This window comes from Leptidea sinapis, chromosome 10 (genome assembly GCF_905404315.1).
Source record: "Leptidea sinapis chromosome 10, ilLepSina1.1, whole genome shotgun sequence".
Lineage (NCBI taxonomy): Eukaryota > Metazoa > Arthropoda > Insecta > Lepidoptera > Pieridae > Leptidea > Leptidea sinapis.
The window spans coordinates 13,228,019-13,250,856 of NC_066274.1; the positions used below are offsets into that span (position 1 = coordinate 13,228,019).

General features: G+C 34.5%; 4 protein-coding genes and 1 non-coding gene across 5 annotated transcripts; 3 read left to right on the top strand and 2 right to left on the bottom strand.

The window, feature by feature from the left end:
• Nucleotides 1-1,548: 1,548 nt before the first annotated feature.
• On the top strand, nucleotides 1,549-6,395 carry LOC126966326 (phosphatidylinositol glycan anchor biosynthesis class U protein). The gene is made up of 3 exons (XM_050810315.1): nucleotides 1,549-2,818; nucleotides 2,906-3,177; nucleotides 3,854-6,395. Exons 1-3 carry the CDS (start codon nucleotides 2,067-2,069, stop codon nucleotides 4,105-4,107), a joined length of 1,278 nt encoding a protein of 425 aa, XP_050666272.1. The 5' UTR covers nucleotides 1,549-2,066; the 3' UTR covers nucleotides 4,108-6,395.
• A 105-nt stretch (nucleotides 6,396-6,500) lies between these two features.
• Nucleotides 6,501-22,832, top strand: LOC126966310 (uncharacterized). The gene is made up of 12 exons (XM_050810283.1): nucleotides 6,501-6,601; nucleotides 7,153-7,327; nucleotides 7,647-7,934; nucleotides 8,714-8,997; nucleotides 10,425-10,607; nucleotides 11,609-11,899; nucleotides 13,640-13,757; nucleotides 13,825-13,964; nucleotides 14,560-14,849; nucleotides 16,093-16,305; nucleotides 21,544-21,733; nucleotides 22,661-22,832. The coding sequence occupies exons 1-12, from the start codon at nucleotides 6,565-6,567 to the stop codon at nucleotides 22,810-22,812; spliced, it is 2,361 nt and encodes a 786-aa protein (XP_050666240.1). The 5' UTR covers nucleotides 6,501-6,564; the 3' UTR covers nucleotides 22,813-22,832.
• Nucleotides 17,579-20,403, top strand: LOC126966339 (uncharacterized). The gene is made up of 2 exons (XM_050810336.1): nucleotides 17,579-18,058; nucleotides 19,193-20,403. The coding sequence occupies exons 1-2, from the start codon at nucleotides 17,943-17,945 to the stop codon at nucleotides 20,070-20,072; spliced, it is 996 nt and encodes a 331-aa protein (XP_050666293.1). The 5' UTR covers nucleotides 17,579-17,942; the 3' UTR covers nucleotides 20,073-20,403.
• Nucleotides 18,095-20,801, bottom strand: LOC126966342 (uncharacterized). Its single transcript, XM_050810339.1, has 2 exons — nucleotides 20,340-20,801; nucleotides 18,095-18,872 (listed from the first exon to the last, which is right to left on the bottom strand). The coding sequence occupies exons 1-2, from the start codon at nucleotides 20,524-20,526 to the stop codon at nucleotides 18,259-18,261; spliced, it is 801 nt and encodes a 266-aa protein (XP_050666296.1). The 5' UTR covers nucleotides 20,527-20,801; the 3' UTR covers nucleotides 18,095-18,258.
• Trnat-agu (transfer RNA threonine (anticodon AGU)) lies at nucleotides 22,230-22,303 on the bottom strand. The gene has a single exon. It is a non-coding gene; the product is annotated as a tRNA-Thr (tRNA).
• Nucleotides 22,833-22,838: the final 6 nt, after the last annotated feature.

The following is a 22,838-nucleotide window of genomic DNA, read 5'->3' on the forward strand; positions in this document are numbered from 1 at the left end:
TTAATAGGTCCTCGATATTCATATAGAGGTGTATCGCAGGGCGGAATTTTGAGTCCATTGCTCTTTATAATCTACATAAATCAAATAAAACTTGTTTTGGGTAATAGAGTTTCTAACCTCCAATTTGCTGATGATCTAGTAGTGTATAGTTCAGGACTTAATTTATCAAATGTTGTGTTAGATCTTAATGTAGCACTCAAAAAATTGGAGCTTTATTTTCAATATCTTAGTCTCGAGGTCAGTATTGACAAAAGCAAAGTAGTAATATTTTCAAAGCATTCTATAAGAATAAGAGATGCAAAAATATATTATGGTACTCAGGAAATTTCAATAGATAATTCAATAAAGTTTTTAGGGGTTACGTTTTTAAGTAATATTAGATGGCACAAATATGTTGAAATATTAGAAAATCGAGCATTAAAGGCCTGCAATATTCTGAAATCATTAGCTGGTACATATTGGGGTGCAGACCCACGCATCTTGCTAACACTATATAAGTCATTAGTCCGTAGCCATTTTGAGTATGCCTTCTTTTGTTATGGTGGAGTATTTACATTAAAGAATAAATTAGAAAAAATACAAAATAAATGCTTAAGGATCATAACAGGCGCTTTTGGGTCTACTCCTATTATATCATTACAAGTAGAATGTAATATTCCCCCACTAGCTCTTAGATTCAAATATCTACAAACAAAATTCTTTCTCAAATTAACTTCTATTAATAATCATCCACTCCTATTAAAGATACAGGACTATATTAACCGAACTGACAATAATTCCTACTATCAAGTAGACGGCATCTCTGATTTGTTACATTTTTCTTGTGATCATAATCTATTTTCTAGTATTCTTTGGCCATGTTATTTAAATTCTTATAATTCAAAATATACACCTATTAAAATAATTATTAATGAATCATTAAAATATAAGGAAGATGTTTATAGTATGCTGTCAGAGTGGCAAAATTATAACCAACTTTATACTGATGGATCTAAAAGTAATACTGCTGTCTCTATGGCAGTTTATGATATACAACTGCGGAGTGGGTTTGGTCATAGGTTAAATACCTTGGCTAGCACAGCAGAATTGCTGCCATATATGCTGCTCTAGACTATATTGGAGAACAGTCATATAATAATTGGATTGTTATAACAGATAGCATGAGTGTTTTAAAAGCTTTACAATATCCTAAATATAATGTTACAACTAATTTCATCCTTTACAATATTAGAGACAAATATCAATGCTTATCCCTAACAAAAGATATTGTTTTATTCTGGACTCCTTCACACATAGGCGTGGAAGGAAATGAACAAGCTGATTATCTTGCTAAATTTATTGTGAATAGTAATCAGATACATACTGCTTTGAACATTCCCATACCACACACAGATGCACTGACACTGCACAGACTTAAAACATATTCGTCCATAAATTATTATTGGACTTTAACTTTAACATAAATTTTAATGTATAAATGTAAATATTATATTTGTAGTTATACCTTAAATTAGTTTCATATTATCTTATAATTATATTCAACTAATATTCATCATTATTATTTATAATTCATGTATAATATATTTCTTATAACGTATATGAGATTTATATTTTAGTATTATATCATAAAAGTTTATTATTAAAAATAAGGGGCTAAGCTTGATCTTAATTGGAACAAGAATATTATCAATAAAAGACTTGGCTTCGGCCTTTCATGCGAACCTATATGTATATGAAGAAAATGAAACATGAAGAACACGAAATACTACTTTTATGGGAAATTGTACTATTTATGTTTGAAGATGAAGATTATATAAATACTTAGCTTGACTTTGAACAAGCTGTGTAACGTGAAGAATAGAAAAATAAAAATGAAGACTTGGCTGTATGGGCTTTTGACCCCTTTGCCTGTCCAGATGGACGAACAGAACCAAAAAAAAATGAATGTTAAAAGTGAAGGCTGAAAACCTCAGTAATTGTTGGAACAAAAAAACGGTTGTGTTTTTACTTTTTAGATATTTTCAGTATAATGAAACAATAATTATAAAAAATAAAGTTTTTTAATAATGGCTGTAATATTAAAGTATATTATAGCCGGCCTCGTACGATTTTGGCTGATACATACTGACTATTGGCAAACAATTTCGAACAGAGTTGAGATTGCTACACCCTTAAACTCATGGAAGAGGCTAATAGAAGGAGTTTATTTATATGATAATTCCATTAATCCCTACGAAGGAGATTCATTTCATGAGTCTCCTATACTTTTAATTTTCTTTCACTTTATATTAAAGCAAGCTCCATACATAATGCCCATGTTTTTTACAATTCTTGATCTTCTCACAGCCTATTTTCTCTATAAAACAAGTAAAGAGTTTGTTGGTTTATTAGAGAAAAACAAAGATGATATAGCAAATGAATCAAAATCTATGCTCTTACAGGGTTCTCAACTTTCTGAGGTACCAGAGTATGTTTTATCTGTATTTTTATTTAATCCGTACACTATTCTGAATTGTGTTGGGATGACTACAACTGTTATACAGAATTTATTTCTGTCTGTCTCATTGTGGAGTGCAGTGACTGGATACCAGCTGATATCTTGTGGATGTATAGCATTTGCAACTCACCAAGCATTATACCCAATAACTTTGATAGTGCCTATATCTATTCTCTTAGCTGATGCCAACAAAGGCTGTAACAAATGCTCATACATACGAACTTTATTGGTTTTTGTACTCTGCTGGGGATTTTTAATATATATATCAGCTTATATTATGGATGGCTCATATGATTATGTTTATAATACATATGGATTCATGTAAGTACATTAATTTAATAATAATATCAAGTCAGATTTGAAAAGCAGATGTGATATTTATTTTATATTACCTTAAATTATTTCCAGCTTAAATGTACCAGATTTAAAGCCAAATATTGGGCTATTTTGGTATTTCTTCACAGAAATGTTTGAGCATTTCCGGCTGCTGTTTGTGTGTGCATTTCAAATCAATGCATTAGTTCTATATGTGGTGCCTCTGACGCTGAGATTCAGGAATGAGCCAATGTTGTTAGCTACAGTGCTAATCACCTTGTCAGCAATATTTCGATCTTATCCCTGTATTGGAGATGTAGGATTCTACTTAGCTCTATTGCCTATGTGGAAACCCTTATTTTCTTGTAAGTATAAATTATGATTTTCATTTAGACAATTTTAATGTTTTTTTATTATTTTAAAGACACTGCTAAAGAGGTTTATATTATTTTAGTATTTTTATTTCAAAATCAAAACTTATTTATTCAGAAAAATACAAAAAAAATACATGCAAGCTGACTATATTGCCTTGATAGATATACAACAAAATTCCAATAACTTACAGGAAAATGTACGTAATAAATATTAGTTAAAAAAGTATCAATGCCGTGAATTCCATTTAGTTAACAATAATGTTGTGATATTTTAAGAAGACTAATTAAACCGACAAAAATCCTAGCCTTATAATACTCTGTTGCTAATGTTTAGGGAAATTGATGTATTGGCATTTTATTTTCAATTTAATTCAATACAATAAATTTAATCATTACATACATAATAATACATACACACAAACACATACACACATCCATACATACGAACACGCGAAATTTTTGTTATTTTTATTTTGTACTAATATAGGGTAAGAGACTGGACCTCACGACACGGAATCTTAGTGTCAGGCCAGAATACTTTTAAAATTAATGTTACTTACTTTGTACCAATGTATACTTTGTAACAGATATTTTTGTAACAACTATGTAACTAATATTGTGCCCCCAATAAATTAATAATAGTAAAAATTATTATTATTATTTTCAGTTATGCAGCAAAAATTCATAGCTGGATGTGCGTTTATAATAACATCTGCTCTGGGACCAACTGTCTGGCACCTTTGGATTTACTCCGGATCGGCGAATGCAAATTTCTTCTTTGGAGTTACACTTTCGTTTGCGACTGCACAAATATTTCTCATCACAGACCTAATGTTTGCATATTTAAAAAGAGAATTTACTCTCAAACATGGTACAGCAAGACTAGTTGATGGAAAACCAGCTAAATTAGTCCTTAGATAATTGGAATTAATTATGTTTTATTTATTTTATCAATGAGATTGTATATACTAACTGACACCTGTCTTACAAAAGAAATTGCATTTATTTTAATTTTTAAGTGTGTTCAAATAGTTAAATTTTGATGATCAAAATGTTACCAAAATAATTTTCACACTATAATAATAAACAATTAGTTTTGAATTCACAATTTAAAATGAACTTATTACTATAGTTATATTTATGCAGTTCTATTGACTGTACCACTGTCAGTTTAGTCAAAAGGAGTTTCTATCTTACAAAATGTGGGTAGTGATAATAAAAAATAGAAGTTTTTGATCTTGAGGGTGTTAAGTATGAACCACCGTCTTGGATAGCAGTGGGTACTTCGGCTTACTAGAGATTGGGTATGCATGAGCTCACTATTGTAAGAAAAACTAGTTTTGGTGTAATTTATTTTATTTATTTACTACATGTAGAACGGTCATTACATGAAACTAATGTGACAGTTACAAAAACGAATAATACATGAAAACAACAAGCAAGTCAATCTTAAACTTATCAAATAACAATAATATATTACAAAACATATGTACATTACTTTACAAATAATACATTTCACTAGAAAATACACAAAACTTAAACATACTAATCTAATATATAAATTTCTCATGTCGCGGTTTTTGTAGTTAAACTCCATCGAAATGGTATGACCTCATCTCATGAAATTGTGAGTGCATATTGGGTAGGTCTGAGAATCGGAAAACATCTATTTTTCATCCCCCTAAATGTTAAGGGTGGTCCACGCCAAATTTTTTTTTTAATTTTATTGACAGTTTTTTAAATTTGTTTGATTATGAGTCAGCATTAAAAAATACATAGAACTTCAAATTTTCACCCATCTACGATCAACAGTTACTTTTGTATCGCGATTTTAATATCGGCAATACAACGTTTGTTGGGTCAGCTAGTATTTAGTATAAAATACTACATATAACAAAACCCTTGCGAGTCACTCCACATACACCCAAGAATGTCCACTTTGATGTAGAGTTCATTTATATGGCTAAGGGCTCTAGTTAAAGGCAGACACATTTGTTCTCACCAACGGAATGGGTAGTAATGGCGGATGGAGTCACACATGTAATATTGTAAACTATTGTGTTACAAAATGTAATAATATTTTCCAAAAGAGCTGTATGTTGTAGCATATTGTATTTTAAAACAATAATATTGTTTTAATAAGCTGGAAATCCACATATTTAAAAAAATGTTTATCATGAACAATAATCACAAAAATTAGTCACAAAAGTAGTTTTTGGTATAAAAATATTTTTTTTGTTATTTTGGTTAATTTGAATAACAGTATTTTTAAATTTAAAGTTTAATAAATTAAGTTATTAGATATGTCATTGTTTCTTGTTTTTTGCCTAAAAGAACATCTTTTAGTCTCAATACAACAGCATACTTTGCAAGTAATGAAACACGAAATGACAATTAATGAAGGTAGTTTTGTGGTAACTTTATAATTCGATATATTATACACCATAATATATAGGAGTACCGAAAGAGAATAAATTTATTTTACCACTGTAATAAACTAAGTTTCGGAGATGCAGACAAACAGTTTATCCATATTTCTTAAAAGTGCCAACCCTGCGGTCGAATCGTCTCGCTATTGGGTATTATTAGGGTTGAACACTAATCGCCAAAAACTATTTTTTAATGTTGTTACAATATTTTCCATGCTTTTATATATATTACGTTGTATATATGCATCAAAACAGGTTAAATTAAATTGTTAATTACGTTAAGTCAAATTAAAAACGACAATTCCATTTAAGATGATGTATTGTTAACTACCTATTCACGGACTAGTAAAAAAATAATGACTCCGTGTCATCTTACATTACAGTGTAGCTCCAAAACAAGCCGATTAACGTGTAAATACACGCATATACTTCCACTACTACAGGCCGATAGTCGGCCATTATGAGAATTGTCTTCGTCTGTGACAGATCAGTTTGCGTCTCAATAAAATATTTTAAAAATGCCGTCGGGCCCTGTGAAAAATTGTTAAAACAATAACATAAAAGTATGTGTGGATATATGATTATTTAAGGGAGAAAAAATTGTGTTACTGGTATACCCCGTAACCGCACACACACTAGCATATAGGTGCTTCACTTGCTAACCCCGCTGAGTCCTTCTTTTATACTAGTTCGTGTACCTATTATTATTCGTTTAAAAAATGTATTGTGTTTGAGTGATTAGATTAATTTAAACTATTCTAATAAATGTATATTAATAAATTCCTGTTTTTTGTTATGACCTAGTGCACGTATGTCCTACTTACATTGAAAATTTATCTTATCTCTACAAATCAGCTATACTCACCTCACACTCCCTAAACGAATTTAAGCATTATACAGTGAGGTGTTTCAATGATTTCATAGTGATAATGAAATTAATTCGAAAACTATGAAAAGTTTGTGTTTATTATTTGTTTTTGTGTGCAGTAAGTGGTTTTAATACATTATTTTTATTACATGGTAGTGAACGAAGTATGCGCGCAGTGTTTGTACAAACATCTGATTACTGTCGCAAAACAGTGGTATATCTGTATTGTCCGTCTTAAGATGTCCGTGTATTCACAGGCTCAGATATTGGTTTTTTATGGAATAAGAGGACATACGATAGTACTAATACAGGTCACATTCTCTTGCAACACCAGAGGACTCACAAGAGCGTTGCCGGCCTTTAAGAAAGGTGTTTTTTTTAAAGGAAGGTACCCAAATCGTATTGTCCTGGAAACACCGCACAATTCCATAGTTTGGTTGTAGATACATGGAAGAAAATTCCTTGATTACTGCGCTGAAGGGGAACGCCATATAATCAGATTTTCCTGGTATAAGTATCTGAGTAATTCGTTGTAATATGCTCTTTGACATCTAATGCAGTTTTCAAAAACTAGATATAATGTAAGTAGGTACCAAAATTTTCGTTGTTACCTACCTACTTGTAATTCTGTTAAGTATTTAGGAGTAATTTATATCACTGGATTTTCAGTATGTTGCGGAGTGTTATTACCTAGTATTCCTCAGCATTTGCAGCCCTGTTACCGAAATGGAGGAGCATATCTAGGGGCGCCACATCGACTGGATGTTTTTCTGTCGCTTATTAGAAAATTAGAACATAATACAAGTCTGGATTTGAGACTATTTAGTACTGCTTTGTTGAGGAGGTAAATATTCAATGTACCATAGTAATTATTATATTAGAAATGATATTTCGCCTGTCCAAAAAAATATATGGTTACGTTGCTATGTTTATTTGCTAGGTATTGGTGTTAGGCGTTAAATCTGGGCTTCGAATAAAAGCTATTCAAATTCACACAGAAAAAACTAATTAACCTATAGTTAATTCAAAATTTGGGTTAAATACTTGACAGAGAGTACCTACTCTCTAGTATTGTCAATTTTTCAATTAACTTTATTTTTATAATAAGTATATTTAAGCAGATTTCAGTAGTTATGTACGTAAATATTATTTTATATTTCCAGTCTTCGGTTAGATGGTATAGAGGAAGCTGCTAATTCTATCGAAACGGAATTCCTACTGCCTTTTAGAGCTTCAGCATTTCAGTTCCATAAATACAAGCTGCTTATGGACATATTTTTGCCAAGCCAAGATCTCATAGATGTTGATGAGTTATTACATTTAGAAGAAAAATGCCTGCTTCATACACTGATCAGTTCGACAGTGCAGCCGTGGGAAAGAGGCGATGAAAACATTGTATGTCCTTTGTCTGCTGAACAGCAACAGAGCATCTCAATAGAGAGTAGAACCAGGTTATTATATCACCTATAATTATAGATACACTAAAATTTTCATCGTTATTACGAAACCCGAGATGATGGTTTCCGAATGGTCCCGGCGGAGGGCGGCTTGACTGAATGAAGCACAACACGTTAGTGGGCGTTTAAGTTTGCGGATAATATTAGGTACATTTTTAGGAATTTACAGTGAAGCACAAGTTACTTCATGGTATGATAGATTCCTTGTAGGTTTAACGTACACATGCTTGAAATGTTATGGTACCGCCTTGTACTTGTTACCTTGCTTGCTATCCACAAGACACAAGAAGTGTCAGTCTCAATCGGCACATACTTAGAGGCAATCTGATTTATTAACAATCTCAAAAATGTATTGTGACCCAATATTTAATAATATATTAATGCATAAGTATGTACATACTTACTCCTTAAAATTGGTCTCATTTAAATACGTCAAAAATGAAACTATTCAATTTCAAAAATTAACATTGATTGCTAACTACCGGCAGTTCGGATATTTTATCACCTCAATTTAATATTTAAAATTATTACATTAATCGTCATGTACAAAGTGAACCTACAAAGTTTCTCAATATCCAACAATATCAAGACTGGGGAGATGTTGAGAGTTCACGGGCAACACTTCCAATTCTATAAAAAAAGTGATTTTATCTACAGGTTACATTGAACGAATTCGTCAGTATTGGGCACCAGAAGAATCTTAATTATACAGAATGGTTAAGACATATTTAATAAAACCATAAAACACTCTGTTTTATCAATATAACTTCCAGGTTACTCAGTCGATGTCCTATAGAAGACGGAGTTGTTCAGACAGAATGGGGCGCAATAGCAGCGGGGACACTTATAGCTGCCATTGCCTCATCTTTGGAAGCCCAGAGAGTTTCGGTCACAGATATTCTTCAGGCTAATGTGTTCAAGGAGGACATACCGGAGTCTATAATCAATACGGCGTTAAAAGAATGGGACGAAAAACTAGAACGACTCAATGAATTCGATGACCAAACAGCTACGTCAAACATTGATATCAGCAATACATGGGCTGCGACATTGGCTGGTAAGAATTTTGTGATTTTGAAACAAACTTTTTATGTGAATAGGGAAGTGACGAAACGAAAGATAATTCATATAAACGTCATCATCTCATAACTAGTATAAATCATGCCATCATCAATAAAGAAACAGTGGAAACTGAAAAGTTTTTCTGACTGCCAACACAGCTGATAAGTATGTACTTCACACAAGTATAATATAATTTAGCACAAAGGCACATATTTCTTAATAAATATTATTAGTGCTGCAATAAATTAGTACGTAACGGTTATGATTTTATATATTGCTACTAGATATGTGGGTGGGTTAATATTATAAGGCTTAGTCGGGAAACATTGAAAAATGGATCTAAATTAACTCAGCAATAACGAATTGATCTCAATCACTGGAGGAATTGATGTAGATGTTCAAAAAGAAACGCAAACATTGCAGAGCATTGTGGACACCCTCTTCTATCATTCCATGGGATACAGGACACTAACAGGAACCATACAAACGTTCTCGACTCTTTTATCCTTGTTATTTAAACCTAGACCAAAATTGTTTTTAGATACAATCAATATCATCATTATATTATGTGGCTCTCAAAAAACATTACCTCAAAAAGTTCTTAAAACGGCTAATCATCGGCCGGAAACAGAGGCCAAGTATGCAAAACAAAAAGGTAAAAATTTATATACTTGACCTAAATTTCGTTAGAGTTGGTTAAGGAGACGAAGTTTCCAAGAACGAAACCCTAATGTTTTAGTTCATACCTCACGATTTTTAGCTGGAGTTGCAGTTGTACTTATCGCGCTAATTGTCTCGCCTGCGTTACCGCGATGGTATGTTCTTGAATCTGAAGGGAGTCAGCTAATGTTTCTTCTTAAGTCATGGCATTGTTTATAATTGCAAAAAAATCTGCCTTAAAATTTCACGAATCACGATTATTTATTACCCCTTTCGATAAGCTCCTGACATTTGATACTTGCAATCGCTCACATAACGAAAGGTAAGTCCTTAAAAATTCCTGTAAGTGACTATTTAAGGGAAGCTTATACTACATTTCATTACGAAAGGAAAGGAAAGGACATGAAGAGATATGGATGGCGACAGGAGTCGACGTTTTAGTATAAGTAAAAAGATTGAAGTGGAGATGGGCTGGACAATCGAAAAAAGAAAGAGAGGATGACAAAATAAAAAATGGAGAGACGACATTGAAAAGTTATGGTATAGAGCTGCAAAGGACAGAGTACTATGGAAGAATTTGGACGAGGCCTATGCCAAAGGGTTCACAGACTAAAAAATATATAGTAGTTTATTAGTAGATAGCTGATGTGATATAATATCCAATTATTACTCATTAGTTTTAAATAGTTTCAATTTGTATGATATAACAGTATTAATAGTCTCAATAAAAGGCTTATTTATTATAGTAATACTACGTTTCAGGTGATTTAGCCGAAGTGGTGGTTAATCAAGGTCCGCGAGTGGGAGCAGCAGTCCAGCACTTAACCATCGGGACCAATAACAGGTGGAATGATACCCTGCTGCCAAGACACTATTACTTATTTCAGCACAATAATATTACCGACTGGCACATGACAGACGCTGAAATTTTAACTGGAATTGATGGTAAGCATTTCAAGGAAAAACTATTTTCTACTCATAAAGAGTATTTTTACAGATTTTTTTAATTACAATTGATTTAAGTGTAATAATATTGACATTAGCACTTTAAAAGAAAGTGGCCCCGCTGAGTTTCTTGCGCCAGTTTTTCTCAGGGCTGATACATTTTTGAATGGGTGGTAGATTTTGACATTCAGTGAGTAATTTAAAATTCTATTTCGAATTGAAGATTATTAAGGATGCAATGAATGCGAGTCCTAGTTTAAATTGGGACCAGATAGTCTATCGCTAGTATAGAAAAAATCGTAAAGTTTATCTCCCAAAGATTATCCAATTATTGTCATTAAGGCTGGGTTCCATTATAGTTAAGGTTTAAGTCAAATTTAAGGTTAACAGTAACCCTGACTTTAATAAAGAGTCTATATTATAGACTATATCTATAGACTTTTTTTTTAATGAAAATACTGGACGAGACGAGCAGGACGTTCAGCTGATGGTAATTGATACGCCCTGCCCACTATAATGCAGTGCCGCTCCGGATTATTGAAAATACCCCAAAAATTCTGAACTTGAGACATAAGATGTTAAGTCTCATTTGCCCAGTAATTTCACTAGCTATGGCGCGTTTCAGACCGAAACACAGTACCTAATGTTTACACTTTACTGCTTTTACGGCAGAAATAGGCGCCGTATATAGACTGCGGAGTGTGTTGTACCATGGTATTCCTTGGCATAGTTAAAGTTTAAAAGTGAAATATCAAGTTAATATTTATTTGAAACGATTAAAAAGTCGCTATTTAGCTATTTAACATTAACAATAGCTTTAAACGGCGAGGATTGGACAGTTACGGTTAACAGTTAAAGTAATGATGTCATCGGTGTCATTGGTGCAACACATTTTTTGCTTAATCGGTATTTTAAAATGTTTGTTATTGTTAAAGTTAGTTGATGCAACCCAGCCTTAGTTTATTAATATTTACATATTGAATTAATTTCTGTTTATCTAGGTCTGATATTAGCGCATCATGTACCAGGTTGGGTAGAACAAAGAAGATCGTTGCGTTTATCGCAGATAATTGAGATGTATTACACAAACGAAGGAGTCTCGTTTGACCCCAGGGTGAAGGCTTGCAACAGGCACGCCTTGTTGTCAGATATCGTCACCAGCCAACAGCTGTCGGTGGAAGCTTCTAGATTGGCTCATATACTATCTTTGCGTCAAATCACTGTTTACATTCCGGTCGAGGAATTGAATAGAATCACTGAATCTGCGGTCACGGTGCTCATGAGTTATCTTCGTAAGTACGAGAATGTAGTTTATGTAATCTTAATATATATAAATTACGTGACACGTTGTTTGTCCGCGATGGACTCCTAAACTAATGAACGGATTTAAATGGGAATTACTTCATGGAGTACAGTTTAGCCCAACCTGAGAGATAGGATAGTTTTAATTTCGATTTGGAACCCATAATTATTTTTATTTCCAATATTTATTTTGTATGGACATATTTTCTGTGAGAGAATTTATTGTCGCACGGTTTGACAGTTCTGCTGTGAAACAATTTCATTATAGTTAACAACAGGGAGCAATGACGTTCTGTACATAATATAGAACAACATTGACAGGGAGCATATTTTACTAAATAATTCTTGGTGTTATGAAATATTATTGACAAATTCATAAAAAAAAACAGTATTTTATTTATCATGCACAGAACAACGTCTGTCGCGTCGGCTAGTATTATAATATGTTTTAATCAAGTGATTTAGCGGGAACTAATAAATTATGACAAGTCAAATCGGGAAACTCAATACGAAGGTATCTATAATATAATTATTAAGCTGTTTTTGTCGGAACGTCCATAACTATTCATCTTCAAACGCCATTTTTAAGATTATGTTTGTCAGTATCGACTTAAATAGATATCTACTGAAATATATTAAAATTATAGTTTACCAAAATGATGAAAAAAAACAGTGCATTCTGTAAACAATATAAACTCAATTACTATGTCTTATATTATTATGCTACTTAGGTACTATTTATTTATTTAGAAATACCCACATTTGTATACATTGATGCATTATATACTAAACAGACTAAATATAATGTACTTAATGTAACAAACAGTTACATTTATCTGCCACATGCTTTAATAATTTTCACAAAGTAATTGCAAGCATAACAAAAAAATATATGCAAACAACTATTAATGGTTACATGGTTTGGTATAAAATTATTATTATAAGAAATATAATTATTATGACTACATTGTATTCGCTAAACTTACATTCAAATAATATACAAACTGTATGGAGAGAAGATGTGATATTAATATCAATGTAATAATCACTTTATGTGTTTACCATCTTGCACAGACTAGGAATAGGAGAGTTAGCTTCAAACATATTTTCTTCCGGGGATACCTACTAGGAACGAAAATTAATTTTTAATAAAGATCGATTAGAGTTCGCCTCTCTTCCAAAGAAGTCGAGTCTATTAGCATAGTATGACAGACTTTTTCTTGAAAGTCCGTTCGAAATGCCAAATAAACATTTTTTGAATTCGCTCTATTCTTAACAAGCATTTCGCATAGTGAGGTCTTCAAACTACCGATCCATATTCCAATATGCTCCTTACCAATGAGTTGTAAAGTGAAATTTTTAAATTGTTGTTACGAAATACTTGCATGTTTCTAATTAATAAGATCTAGATCGATATTTTTAAACATAATTAAAAAGAAGGGGCCCTAAATGAGAGCCCTGCCGTACACCAGGTGTAATAAATTGAGGAGACGAATTGAAGCCATTCACCACCACAAAAAAGTAGCGACTATTTTGTATACTAAGTACACAGAAGAATTAATTATGAGAAATTTTTAAATATCAATTTTATTATTGCATTCAGCAGGGTATTGTAGTTCAAAAGAATCTTACCTTAACACCTCTTGAATACCATAATGTGTCATCACACCATAATTCAATTTTTTCATCATATAGGTATATCTGTACATGGTATCCTACCTATCTTTCAGCAACTTTGCTGAGACAGAATCACAAAGATTGCAGGGCAAGTCGCAGTATACCCACCATGGATCTTGTTGTGGCCACTGATAGTTCCTGGAATGGATATGAGGTGGAACAATTCATGTCGTAAGTATATTATTACCGCATTAGCGCCGTAACCTTTTCTTGCTATACAGCATCTGTAATGTTTTAGGTGGATAGGCGGTGCGCTTGAGATTAATTTACAAAAAAGTACATTAGGTTTGCTCCATGGGAACACGGGGGAATTTATCGCGCAGCCATCCAACAATCTGACCAATTTATTTACAGCTTTACACAACTTTACCAGTCAATGTAAGTATTACCAAAGAATATGTAATGTACAAGACAGCACAGAAGGCTCACTCCGCAAAACCAATAATAGAAATAGGGACTGGAGGCCATGCAAAAAGGTGCAATTCAGATCGCACAGTGTAAACCTACATTTTTATTCACCTTGAAGTTGTCTCTTTCTATATCGCATGCCTCTTACCTCTTCCGACGTCGTTAGGGTTGTCTTCTTTACCTTAAAAGTGTACCTAGTATAGTATACGGTCATCTTATTATTACCAAAGTCGATGTTTCGTAGCTTCGTTAACATCGATTCTATAAGACACATCTAGACTTCTGAATCTATATATTTAAAAGTCTCCAATCCCTTAAATTTAAGCAAATACAACTACCTACGCATTCGACAACAATGAACAAAATAAGGGACAAGACGAGTTGTAAAGTGAAATTTTTAAATTGTTGTTACGAAATACTTGTATGTTTCTAATTAATAAGATCTAGATCGATAGATAGCCGACATCCTGTGCAAAGGAGCTTTCCACTGGTAGTGGGATTTATCGTCACTTTTACATAAGTACGAATAACATGTCTGTTTATCCTAAAATATCTGAATTTTCAGGGCCGAATCGGTTAAACCTTCCGAATGTAATATCATCTGTTACGCAGCACATCCGTAACGCGACACTAAAAGATATACGAGACATGAGAAGTGCTGGACCAAGTACAGTGGTTCTGATCGTGTCTCCAACAGACCGGATGTCCTCGGTGGAGCTAGAGAGATCTAGAACTATCATGAACTCTCTGCGCTCGAGTTTCTTCGACGTGTATTTCGCATACGTCGCGCAAGACGTAGCTGAATATAAAAACATAAACAACGAATATATGGACTATTCGGAGTTATTTATAACGGTTTGTATTTGGAGCAGAATGACGTCATGGTCGAGATTTTATTTTTATAATTAGCCTGCAACGATCGCGCGTACAGCTTCTTGTGTCAACGTAAATATAATTTGCAATAAATGCGGTTTTCCTGTCACGCGGAATTTCATCCGCGTGCGGATCTGGTACATGTGCGTACCACCCGCATCCTATTATTACGCGGATTGGTTGCTGGTGGGATTTTGTTTAGCGTGTGGGCACGCAGATAGAAATCCGCACGACAGGAAAACCGCCCTATGTGCATCTATGGGTTGCAGTAGGTACAGTTCTTGAAATGCGAGCGAAATTATCGCAAGCATATTGACGCGTAGACTTTCAAGTTTCGGCGTGACGCTAAGACCCTATTTTTGCGAGCAAAGATACATTAGGGATACAGTATGAAATTGCTGTTACTGTACTGAAAATTTTTGGGTTTTATCATATGTCATTATTTGACCCAAAACCCATTCAATTATTTGCTGGTTGAAGATGGTAAGGCAATCTTAAACGAGTGCGCCTCTGTGTAGGTCAGTTAAGTGATTAGGCATTCTATTTCATGTTTTTTTATTTTACCGATTTATGTAATTGAGTCAATATTGTGAATATGCTAACATCTAACCATGCTGTTGATTTTTTAGTAAGGTTCATTACCTCTTCAGAATTAAAAATCAATCAAAAATTAGTACCACATGTGGCGCTCCCCAGCTTCTTCTATTTGACCGCATACAACAAAGTGCGTCTCGAATCATCGACGATCAAGTCATATCCGATCGGTATGATTCTATGGCGTAGAGATGTGGATTTTCTCTGCATCTTCTACCGCATTCGGTTTGATTCCAGCGGCCCAATTCCAACACCGGATATTACGACAAAATGCTAAGTACCACCCGCATCACGTTGACGTCTGGTATTCCACAACCACGCGTCTTGCAAGAAATTTCTTGCCTCGCACAGCCACTTCGTGGAATCAATTACCGGCTGCTGTTTTCAAAGTTCACAAAAAGAGCATACTCCTATATACCTTAAAGGTCGGTAATGCATCTTTTGACAAGAGATGTTGCGGATAGCTGCTCCAGTTGTTGCGGATGTCCATGGGCGGTTGCCACACCACTCCCCCACCCCTTGAGCCTCTTGCTAGACCTAGATAATACTCAATAAAACCTTAAAACTACTTAATTATGACATAGAAAAATAGCTGGCTCCAAAGTCAGTTCATTCTCAATATTTTCTGCAGGTTCCCACAAAAGATATAGCTGATGTTATTGCAGCTGTCGATAACCATTTGGTGAATAATGTTATACCGTCAAGGATAATGGGAGCCCAGTGTTCCTTCAATGACACCGATTTCCCGCAAATTCCGTACGAGGACTATGTGCTGCCGGGGCGGGAACAAGCCTACAGAATACACCCGTTCTACATGAAACAGCAAGCCTTAGTAAGTCTACAGGTGAGTTTCTGAAATAGATACTGTTAAGCTAAGCTAAGCTATAAAGCGTAAAAAGACTTACGTAAAACTAAGCTGAGTGTGATAAATAAAGCCCAAATCAAAAGTCTAGTCGCGAACTTGGCGGCTGTCATAGGGCCGGTTGTTTTAGATAGTCGTCATATACTTTCGTCAAATTAACAATTACGAACGATAATTATTAATGATCGTTAAATAAGAAGCGTTTAATTGTATTGGAACAAGTTAGTGTTTGTCAAAGTTAAAGGGTCTGGCAGTAAAAACCAGTAGTGTTCCCCGATAAAATTAGGATGGGAGGCATGTCTATTATGGCAACATACAACATGCCTATATTAAATAATTGATCGGTTACCGTAATCGTTATTATTTAACCTACGCCAAGGCTAATAGTTTGACGAATTTAATGGTTTAACGATAGTTAGCGCCATAGTTAACAGTAAGAGCGAGGCCTCACTAGTACGTTGCGTTGCGTCGTCGCAGCATAAACGCTGCGTCGTTTTTCATAAATTTTTTTGTGCCATGTCACATTAATGCGTTGCGTCGTCGCTTGCGATGTTTCAACGGATCGACGGACAAGAAACGAAGCGGGGGGAGGCTGATGCGCTGCGTCGTCGGAGCTCCGATGCGACGACGGATAGTCGAGTGAAGACTGTTAACCAAAGAGTATAATAATATATAGGGAAAAGAGAGCCCTCTCTACGCATTATGAGCTGTCTATTTGAAAGCTGGCGCCATCTGCAGATTGGCCCCGAAAATTAGTATATATAAGCTCGAAATTATAAAATTCAGTTTTAATGTTCTGACGCAATTAAATAACTAACTCTACTTTTTAATGTGGGTATTGCAATTTTTTACCATGTTTTTTACCATGAAATTGCACGTAGAGTTAGTTATTTAATTTTGTCACAACATAGAAAATAAAGGATAGATTTAGTAGTGTAAATATGCAAAATGGAACACGAGAGCTACATACATGTGCAAACGCTAGGCGTAGCCGCCATTTTATGACCAGTGGGCAGTAAAACAAATAAAAGAAAGTTCAAAGGTTTCAAAGCGAGTGGCACTACAGTCTTCTGAAAACGTCACTTTAAGGCGTCTGCCCCACCCGTGCTGTTAACACTGAGACGCTACGCAGCGAAGGCGCGCGTCGCCCTCTTGCGTTGCAAAATCGTGCGTCGCCGTAACGCAGATGGGGCATACAATGCGTTGTTTCGTTGCGACGACCTAACGCGACGTTCTAGTGAGGCATCGCTCTAAGAGCGTGTCCACACGGCGCGTTGCGTTGCGTTGCGTCGTCGCAACGCAAATATTTTGACGCATAGCCGGCCACACGGGCGCTGCAGCGTTACTATGACGCAGTCAACGTTCCGTCGGCGCAGCGGCGACGCACAGTTGCGGCAAGTATTTTGAAAAAAATTCGCAGTCAGTCTATAGCAAATCATGGATCGGAAAAGACGTCTAGCATTGCTCCTATTACTACGTCACCGCCGAAATCGACGCAAGATCACAAGACGGTACTGGATCAGTCCTTTCATTTCATTAAGAAATCGTGATGGACAGTTTTTTTTTTAGAATATCGGGAGTTGCTATTAGACGAAAAGAAGTTTTATAATTTTTTTAGAATGAGTGTATCCAGCTTCGAATGTTTATTGAAGTCCTTAGAACCACACATACGAAAAAACTATACTAATATGAGGAATCCAGTGGAACCAGTAGAAATGCTGGGAATCACTTTAAGGTAACTATATAAATATATTTAAGTAATAAAAATATAACAGTTTTTTTGGTTTGTTTAATTAGTAATCAACTCACAAATAATCAGCAATTGTCATAATTTTAAATTTAGACATTATTTAAGAGAGTAATCAACTCACAAATAATCAGCAATTGTCATAATTTTAAATTTAGACATTATTTAAGAGAGATATCATCCAGTAATTACAAATTAGAAAAATCGTATTCAGTTTCTTCACTTGCTTGAGATGTTTCTGGAGATGTAATTGAATTATTAAAATCAGAAATGTATGTACTTTGAAAATTTGCTGTTTGATACCCATATGGTGGTTGGTGAGACGTTGATGGGCCACTCACATATGATGATGTTTGTCCATACCGCATTTCATCTATAATTTGTATAACTTTACTTTGGAAACGGAGAGTTTCTCGGTCGGAAAATTCTTGAATAGATGGCAATATAGCTCTGAAAAAGGACATATGGCGATTTTCCGGCTCCTTGAGAAGTTTTAGTCCTTCTCTTTCAAACTCATCCATTTGCATTGCCCTTTTGCGCGCGACTGGAACATAGCGCGGAGTGTTGTCTGTGGTAATGTCATCATTTGTAGACGTAGATTCATTGTTGATTTCTCTAGGCGAGTCTAAGCTAGATTCGGTGGCATTTTGTTCCACTTTTCTCAAAAAAAGGAGTTGATTGTATAAATGATACTTCTTCAGTTTCGTAGCGCCCGAGCCCGATTTTGATGCTTCTTTTAATTTTTTTGAATATCTGAAGTAATTATCTTTTACACTTCTCCATTTTTTTATTAAATCATTACCTGCAAAACCAATAGTAAACATGATTTAATAATTTATACATAGTGAATTTCTCGATAAAATTTAATGACATATTCAGATATCGTTAACAAACACTATGTGACCTACTCTGGAATCGTGAAAATATAACAGCTGTTACATACAAAAAGCAATACCTACTGAATCAAAATGTATGCAACAGCTGCTATTTTTTTCGCGATTCTAGAATTAATTGGTTACATAGAGAAAGTTATTTGCTATCGATGTCTGAATATGTCAGTATTTTTTTTCGGGTATCTATCTATCTCATAAATGCATATTATAATAATTATTTTCTTTTCAGATACCTAGGAAGTGGAAATTCAATAACTGATTTACATTTCAAATTCAAACGGGGAAAATCTACTATTGCATATATAATACAAAGAGTTTGTCGTGCTATATGGACCAATCTTCTTCGAGACAACATCCCTGAACTGACAACTGAAAGTTTCCAAACAATAGCGAGGGGTTTTGATGTAAAGGCAAATTTTCCTCAATGTGTTGGTGCCATCGACGGCAAACATATCCGCGTGTGTAATCCTGCAAATAGTGGCTCACTTTTTTTTAATTATAAAGCCTTTTTTTCGATTGTGTTGCTAGCTATTGTGGATTCAAATTACAAATTCGTATTTGTCGACATCGGTGCATACGGAAAAGAATGCGATTCAACCATATTACAAAATTCTAAACTGTACGAGCTAATGATTAACAACAACTTACCACTACCTCAACCCCAGCCACTCTCTGGTAGCAATATACCAACCCCGTATGTATTTGTGGGTGACGAAGCTTTTGGACTGAGCAAACATATTATGCGTCCATATGGCGGTCAAAATCTCGACTTACAACAAAAGGTTTTCAATTACCGTCTAAGCAGAGCCAGAAGATATGTCGAATGCGCTTTTGGGATTATGGCTAACAAATGGCGCATTTTTCACAGACCGATAGACGTGTCCTATGACTTCGCTACTGACATTATAAAAGCATGTTGTGTATTACACAATTTTGTCGCTGATCGAGATGGTTTTAGACAAAGAGATAAATTTGCTATAAGTGTTGATGAATTTCTCCCAATACAACCCGTACATGAAGAACAGACAGCACCGAATGTCATAAGACAGCAATATGCGACCTATTTTATGACTAGAGGAACTCTGCCTTGGCAGCTAAATAAGGTATAATTGTATTATGAGGGTTTTCAAGATTTTCTTGCACCGCCAATTCCGCGATCAGTAAAAAAATAATATTTTATACCTACTCAGCGTAGTCTAGGTTAGTTTTGAGCTAAGTAATAAAATAGTACTCACGCTAATCTAAATTCCCTAAGTTTTAAAATTTTAGAGTGTCGAGATATTAATTTTGTACTGATCGCGGAATTGGCGGTGCAAGAAAATCTTGAAAGCCCTCTTAAATAAAAAAAAAAATAAATATCTGTACTGTGAACTCACCAACTTTATTTTTTCGTTCAGCTGTGAAATTCTCGTAATCAGGAAATAAAACTTTTGATATGTCTTCCCAGGCTTTTGTTTTTAAATTTTTATTTTTAAAATCTACGTTTGACTTGTCCCATATAATTTCCCTTTCCTGTATCAATGTAATCAAGTAATCTATGTCAATTTCTTCAATGGTATTCATTTTACCCTGCAAATAAAACTAAATACAAAAACGTAAACGTAAAACGAAATGAGCTTCCGTGTATCCTCTCTGTCAACGCACAAGCAACTGAGCGCTGACGCTCCGACGTCGCACGAGTACACCCCCTCCCGCTTCGTCTCGGGGGCTGCTGTCCGTCATGTGTGCGTTGCGACGACGCAGCGCGCCGTGTGAACACCTTGGTTATTTGTATGTAAAACAACGCAGTGGTAGCGCTGCGTCGACGCAACGCTGACGCAACGCGCCGTGTGGACTGGCTCTAACGTGTCTGTAGGTATTCGTAGCGTGAAACAAACGGCCCTTAGCTTAAGTTCGGCATAATTTCAGCTGTAAACTGGCAATAAAAACGAAATCAATGATTATGCCTAGCTTATACTCAGCTAAGTTTTACATAAGTAATTGAAACTAAAACGCCTGGTTGCGTAGTAGAACTTTGAAAAATAATACTACAAGAAATAAAAACGACACCGGGATCACATAGCATCAGTAAGTATTTTGTATTTTATTAATATTTTCAATGTAAAAAATAACACGAAGCGTATGTTACAAAATTTTAAAGATGCCATTGAGTTGTTGCCGTAATAAAAAACCTATTGTTCTTAGGTAGTACGATATCCAGTAAGAGTACGGCGGAGACCAATCCTTAATCTAAGACCTATGGTTAGAAAATATAGTTAAAACTTTTTAATACAGAAAAGTTCTGTGAAAATCCATTTGTAAAATTGATATTATCTATTTGCTAAAATTTTAATATTTTCTATTTAATTTTCATCTTTCGTAAAGCACTGTACCTATCGCAGTATCACTGGAGATAAGGTGCGCTTCCCCTACACGAATGTATTGAGGCCCTCGGCTTTACCCCATGCCTACAAACACAGAGACATTCTCCCCTTGGTAGGGCATCCCCTACATATACTATGAACGTAGTCAGTGGGACTGATAGTGACATCTAGTTTGTAGTAACGTAATCTTTATTTTAATAATTATAATTGCTTTTAGTTTCGCAACGACGGCCACGGCAGAATACTGGTATGCTTATGGCGTGGTGCGGAAACATCCCATACCTGTCAAGCGATGAATGAGCGAGACATCCATATATTTAATTTGACGAACCCTTGTGCTTCACCAGATTTTTGTCCACCTGCCAATGTTCTCGTCACTGCTTTAACCACACAAAATTTGTGCGCACGTATGTATAGTATATACCTAGCCTTATTGAAATTACAGTTTTCTTTTAATGTTTAAATAACACATTTTAAATAATTGCATATTATGAAGTTTTGTACTTTTTTTTTATAAGAAACAAGTAGACGGATGTAGTAAGTAGGTTACTATCATTTGATCAAAGATGAAGTTATCAAAGATCACAAAAGTTATGAAATTTTATTTTAGGTATAATTAATGACATTTTGTAATAATTTATAGATATCATTTTTAGAAAATCATGTACAAAATTCTAGTACTAGTTATCAATCTCAGGTGATTTTTCAAATGTTTCAAATATTGATTACTTTGTGCTAAGTATTGAGATAAATTACTTTATAGGTATAAATAATGTGTAAATTATATTTTAAGATATTCAATAATATGTTAAAAATATAGTAGTCATACACCTGTCTTCACAGTCAGGTGTATGACTTAAAAAGCTAAGTAAATAAAATAATTGAAAAAAAATTAAACCCACGAGGCCCCGGGGGGATTCGAACCCCCGATCTCCTGTTTACTAGACAGGCGCTTTAACCAACTAAGCCACGGCGCCGATGACTCTACGTCTGAAATTTTCGTATAGTTGTATCATAAAATAAATTATATTATTATACGAACATAAGAATAACTTATGTGATTATATACATTATAAAACGTAAATTAGTATTAAATTAGGTTTAATGTTAATATTTATTGCGCGGCATTCAAGCTAAGCCATTAAGGCATATCTATCGCAAGGATCTTGTATTATAGTATAAATAATTCTAAAATATAGGTCAATGACTTATGCATCCGATTAGAGCTTGCGTAGTTACATAACACCTGTTTGTTTGACCTCTAAGCCCATAAAAATCGATTCTCCGAAAGAATTTGTGGTATGTGGTTATGAATATTCAATATATGTCTGCAGATAACGATTGCCGGCTTCCGCATCAGGTGGGCTTCTATATTCAGCATTCTGGTTTCCGTTGCTTGCCACTCCTGGGGTCTGCGGCCGCGGTGTCGCCAATTTGGAAAGTGCTCCGCCTTTCTCTTGTGATCTCATTATTGTTATTGTTCTGAATAAAAATATATGTAAAGAATTTTGA

Bases quoted from the DNA above. Each gene is read 5' to 3' on its own strand.
- LOC126966326 (XM_050810315.1), top strand. From the start codon at position 2,067: ATGGCTGTAATATTAAAGTATATTATAGCCGGCCTCGTACGATTTTGG. The intron at 2,819-2,905 runs GTAAGTACATTA...AATTATTTCCAG, and splicing joins TATAATACATATGGATTCAT to CTTAAATGTACCAGATTTAA. The intron at 3,178-3,853 runs GTAAGTATAAAT...TATTATTTTCAG, and splicing joins GTGGAAACCCTTATTTTCTT to TTATGCAGCAAAAATTCATA.
- LOC126966310 (XM_050810283.1), top strand. From the start codon at position 6,565: ATGAAAAGTTTGTGTTTATTATTTGTTTTTGTGTGCA. The intron at 7,935-8,713 runs GTTATTATATCA...TATAACTTCCAG, and splicing joins TCAATAGAGAGTAGAACCAG to GTTACTCAGTCGATGTCCTA. The intron at 10,608-11,608 runs GTAAGCATTTCA...CTGTTTATCTAG, and splicing joins AATTTTAACTGGAATTGATG to GTCTGATATTAGCGCATCAT.
- LOC126966339 (XM_050810336.1), top strand. From the start codon at position 17,943: ATGAGTGTATCCAGCTTCGAATGTTTATTGAAGTCCTTAGAACCACAC. The intron at 18,059-19,192 runs GTAACTATATAA...TTTTCTTTTCAG, and splicing joins ATGCTGGGAATCACTTTAAG to ATACCTAGGAAGTGGAAATT.
- LOC126966342 (XM_050810339.1), bottom strand. From the start codon at position 20,526: ATGAATACCATTGAAGAAATTGACATAGATTACTTGATTACATTGATA. The intron at 18,873-20,339 runs GTGAGTTCACAG...TTGGTTTTGCAG, and splicing joins TGAACGAAAAAATAAAGTTG to GTAATGATTTAATAAAAAAA.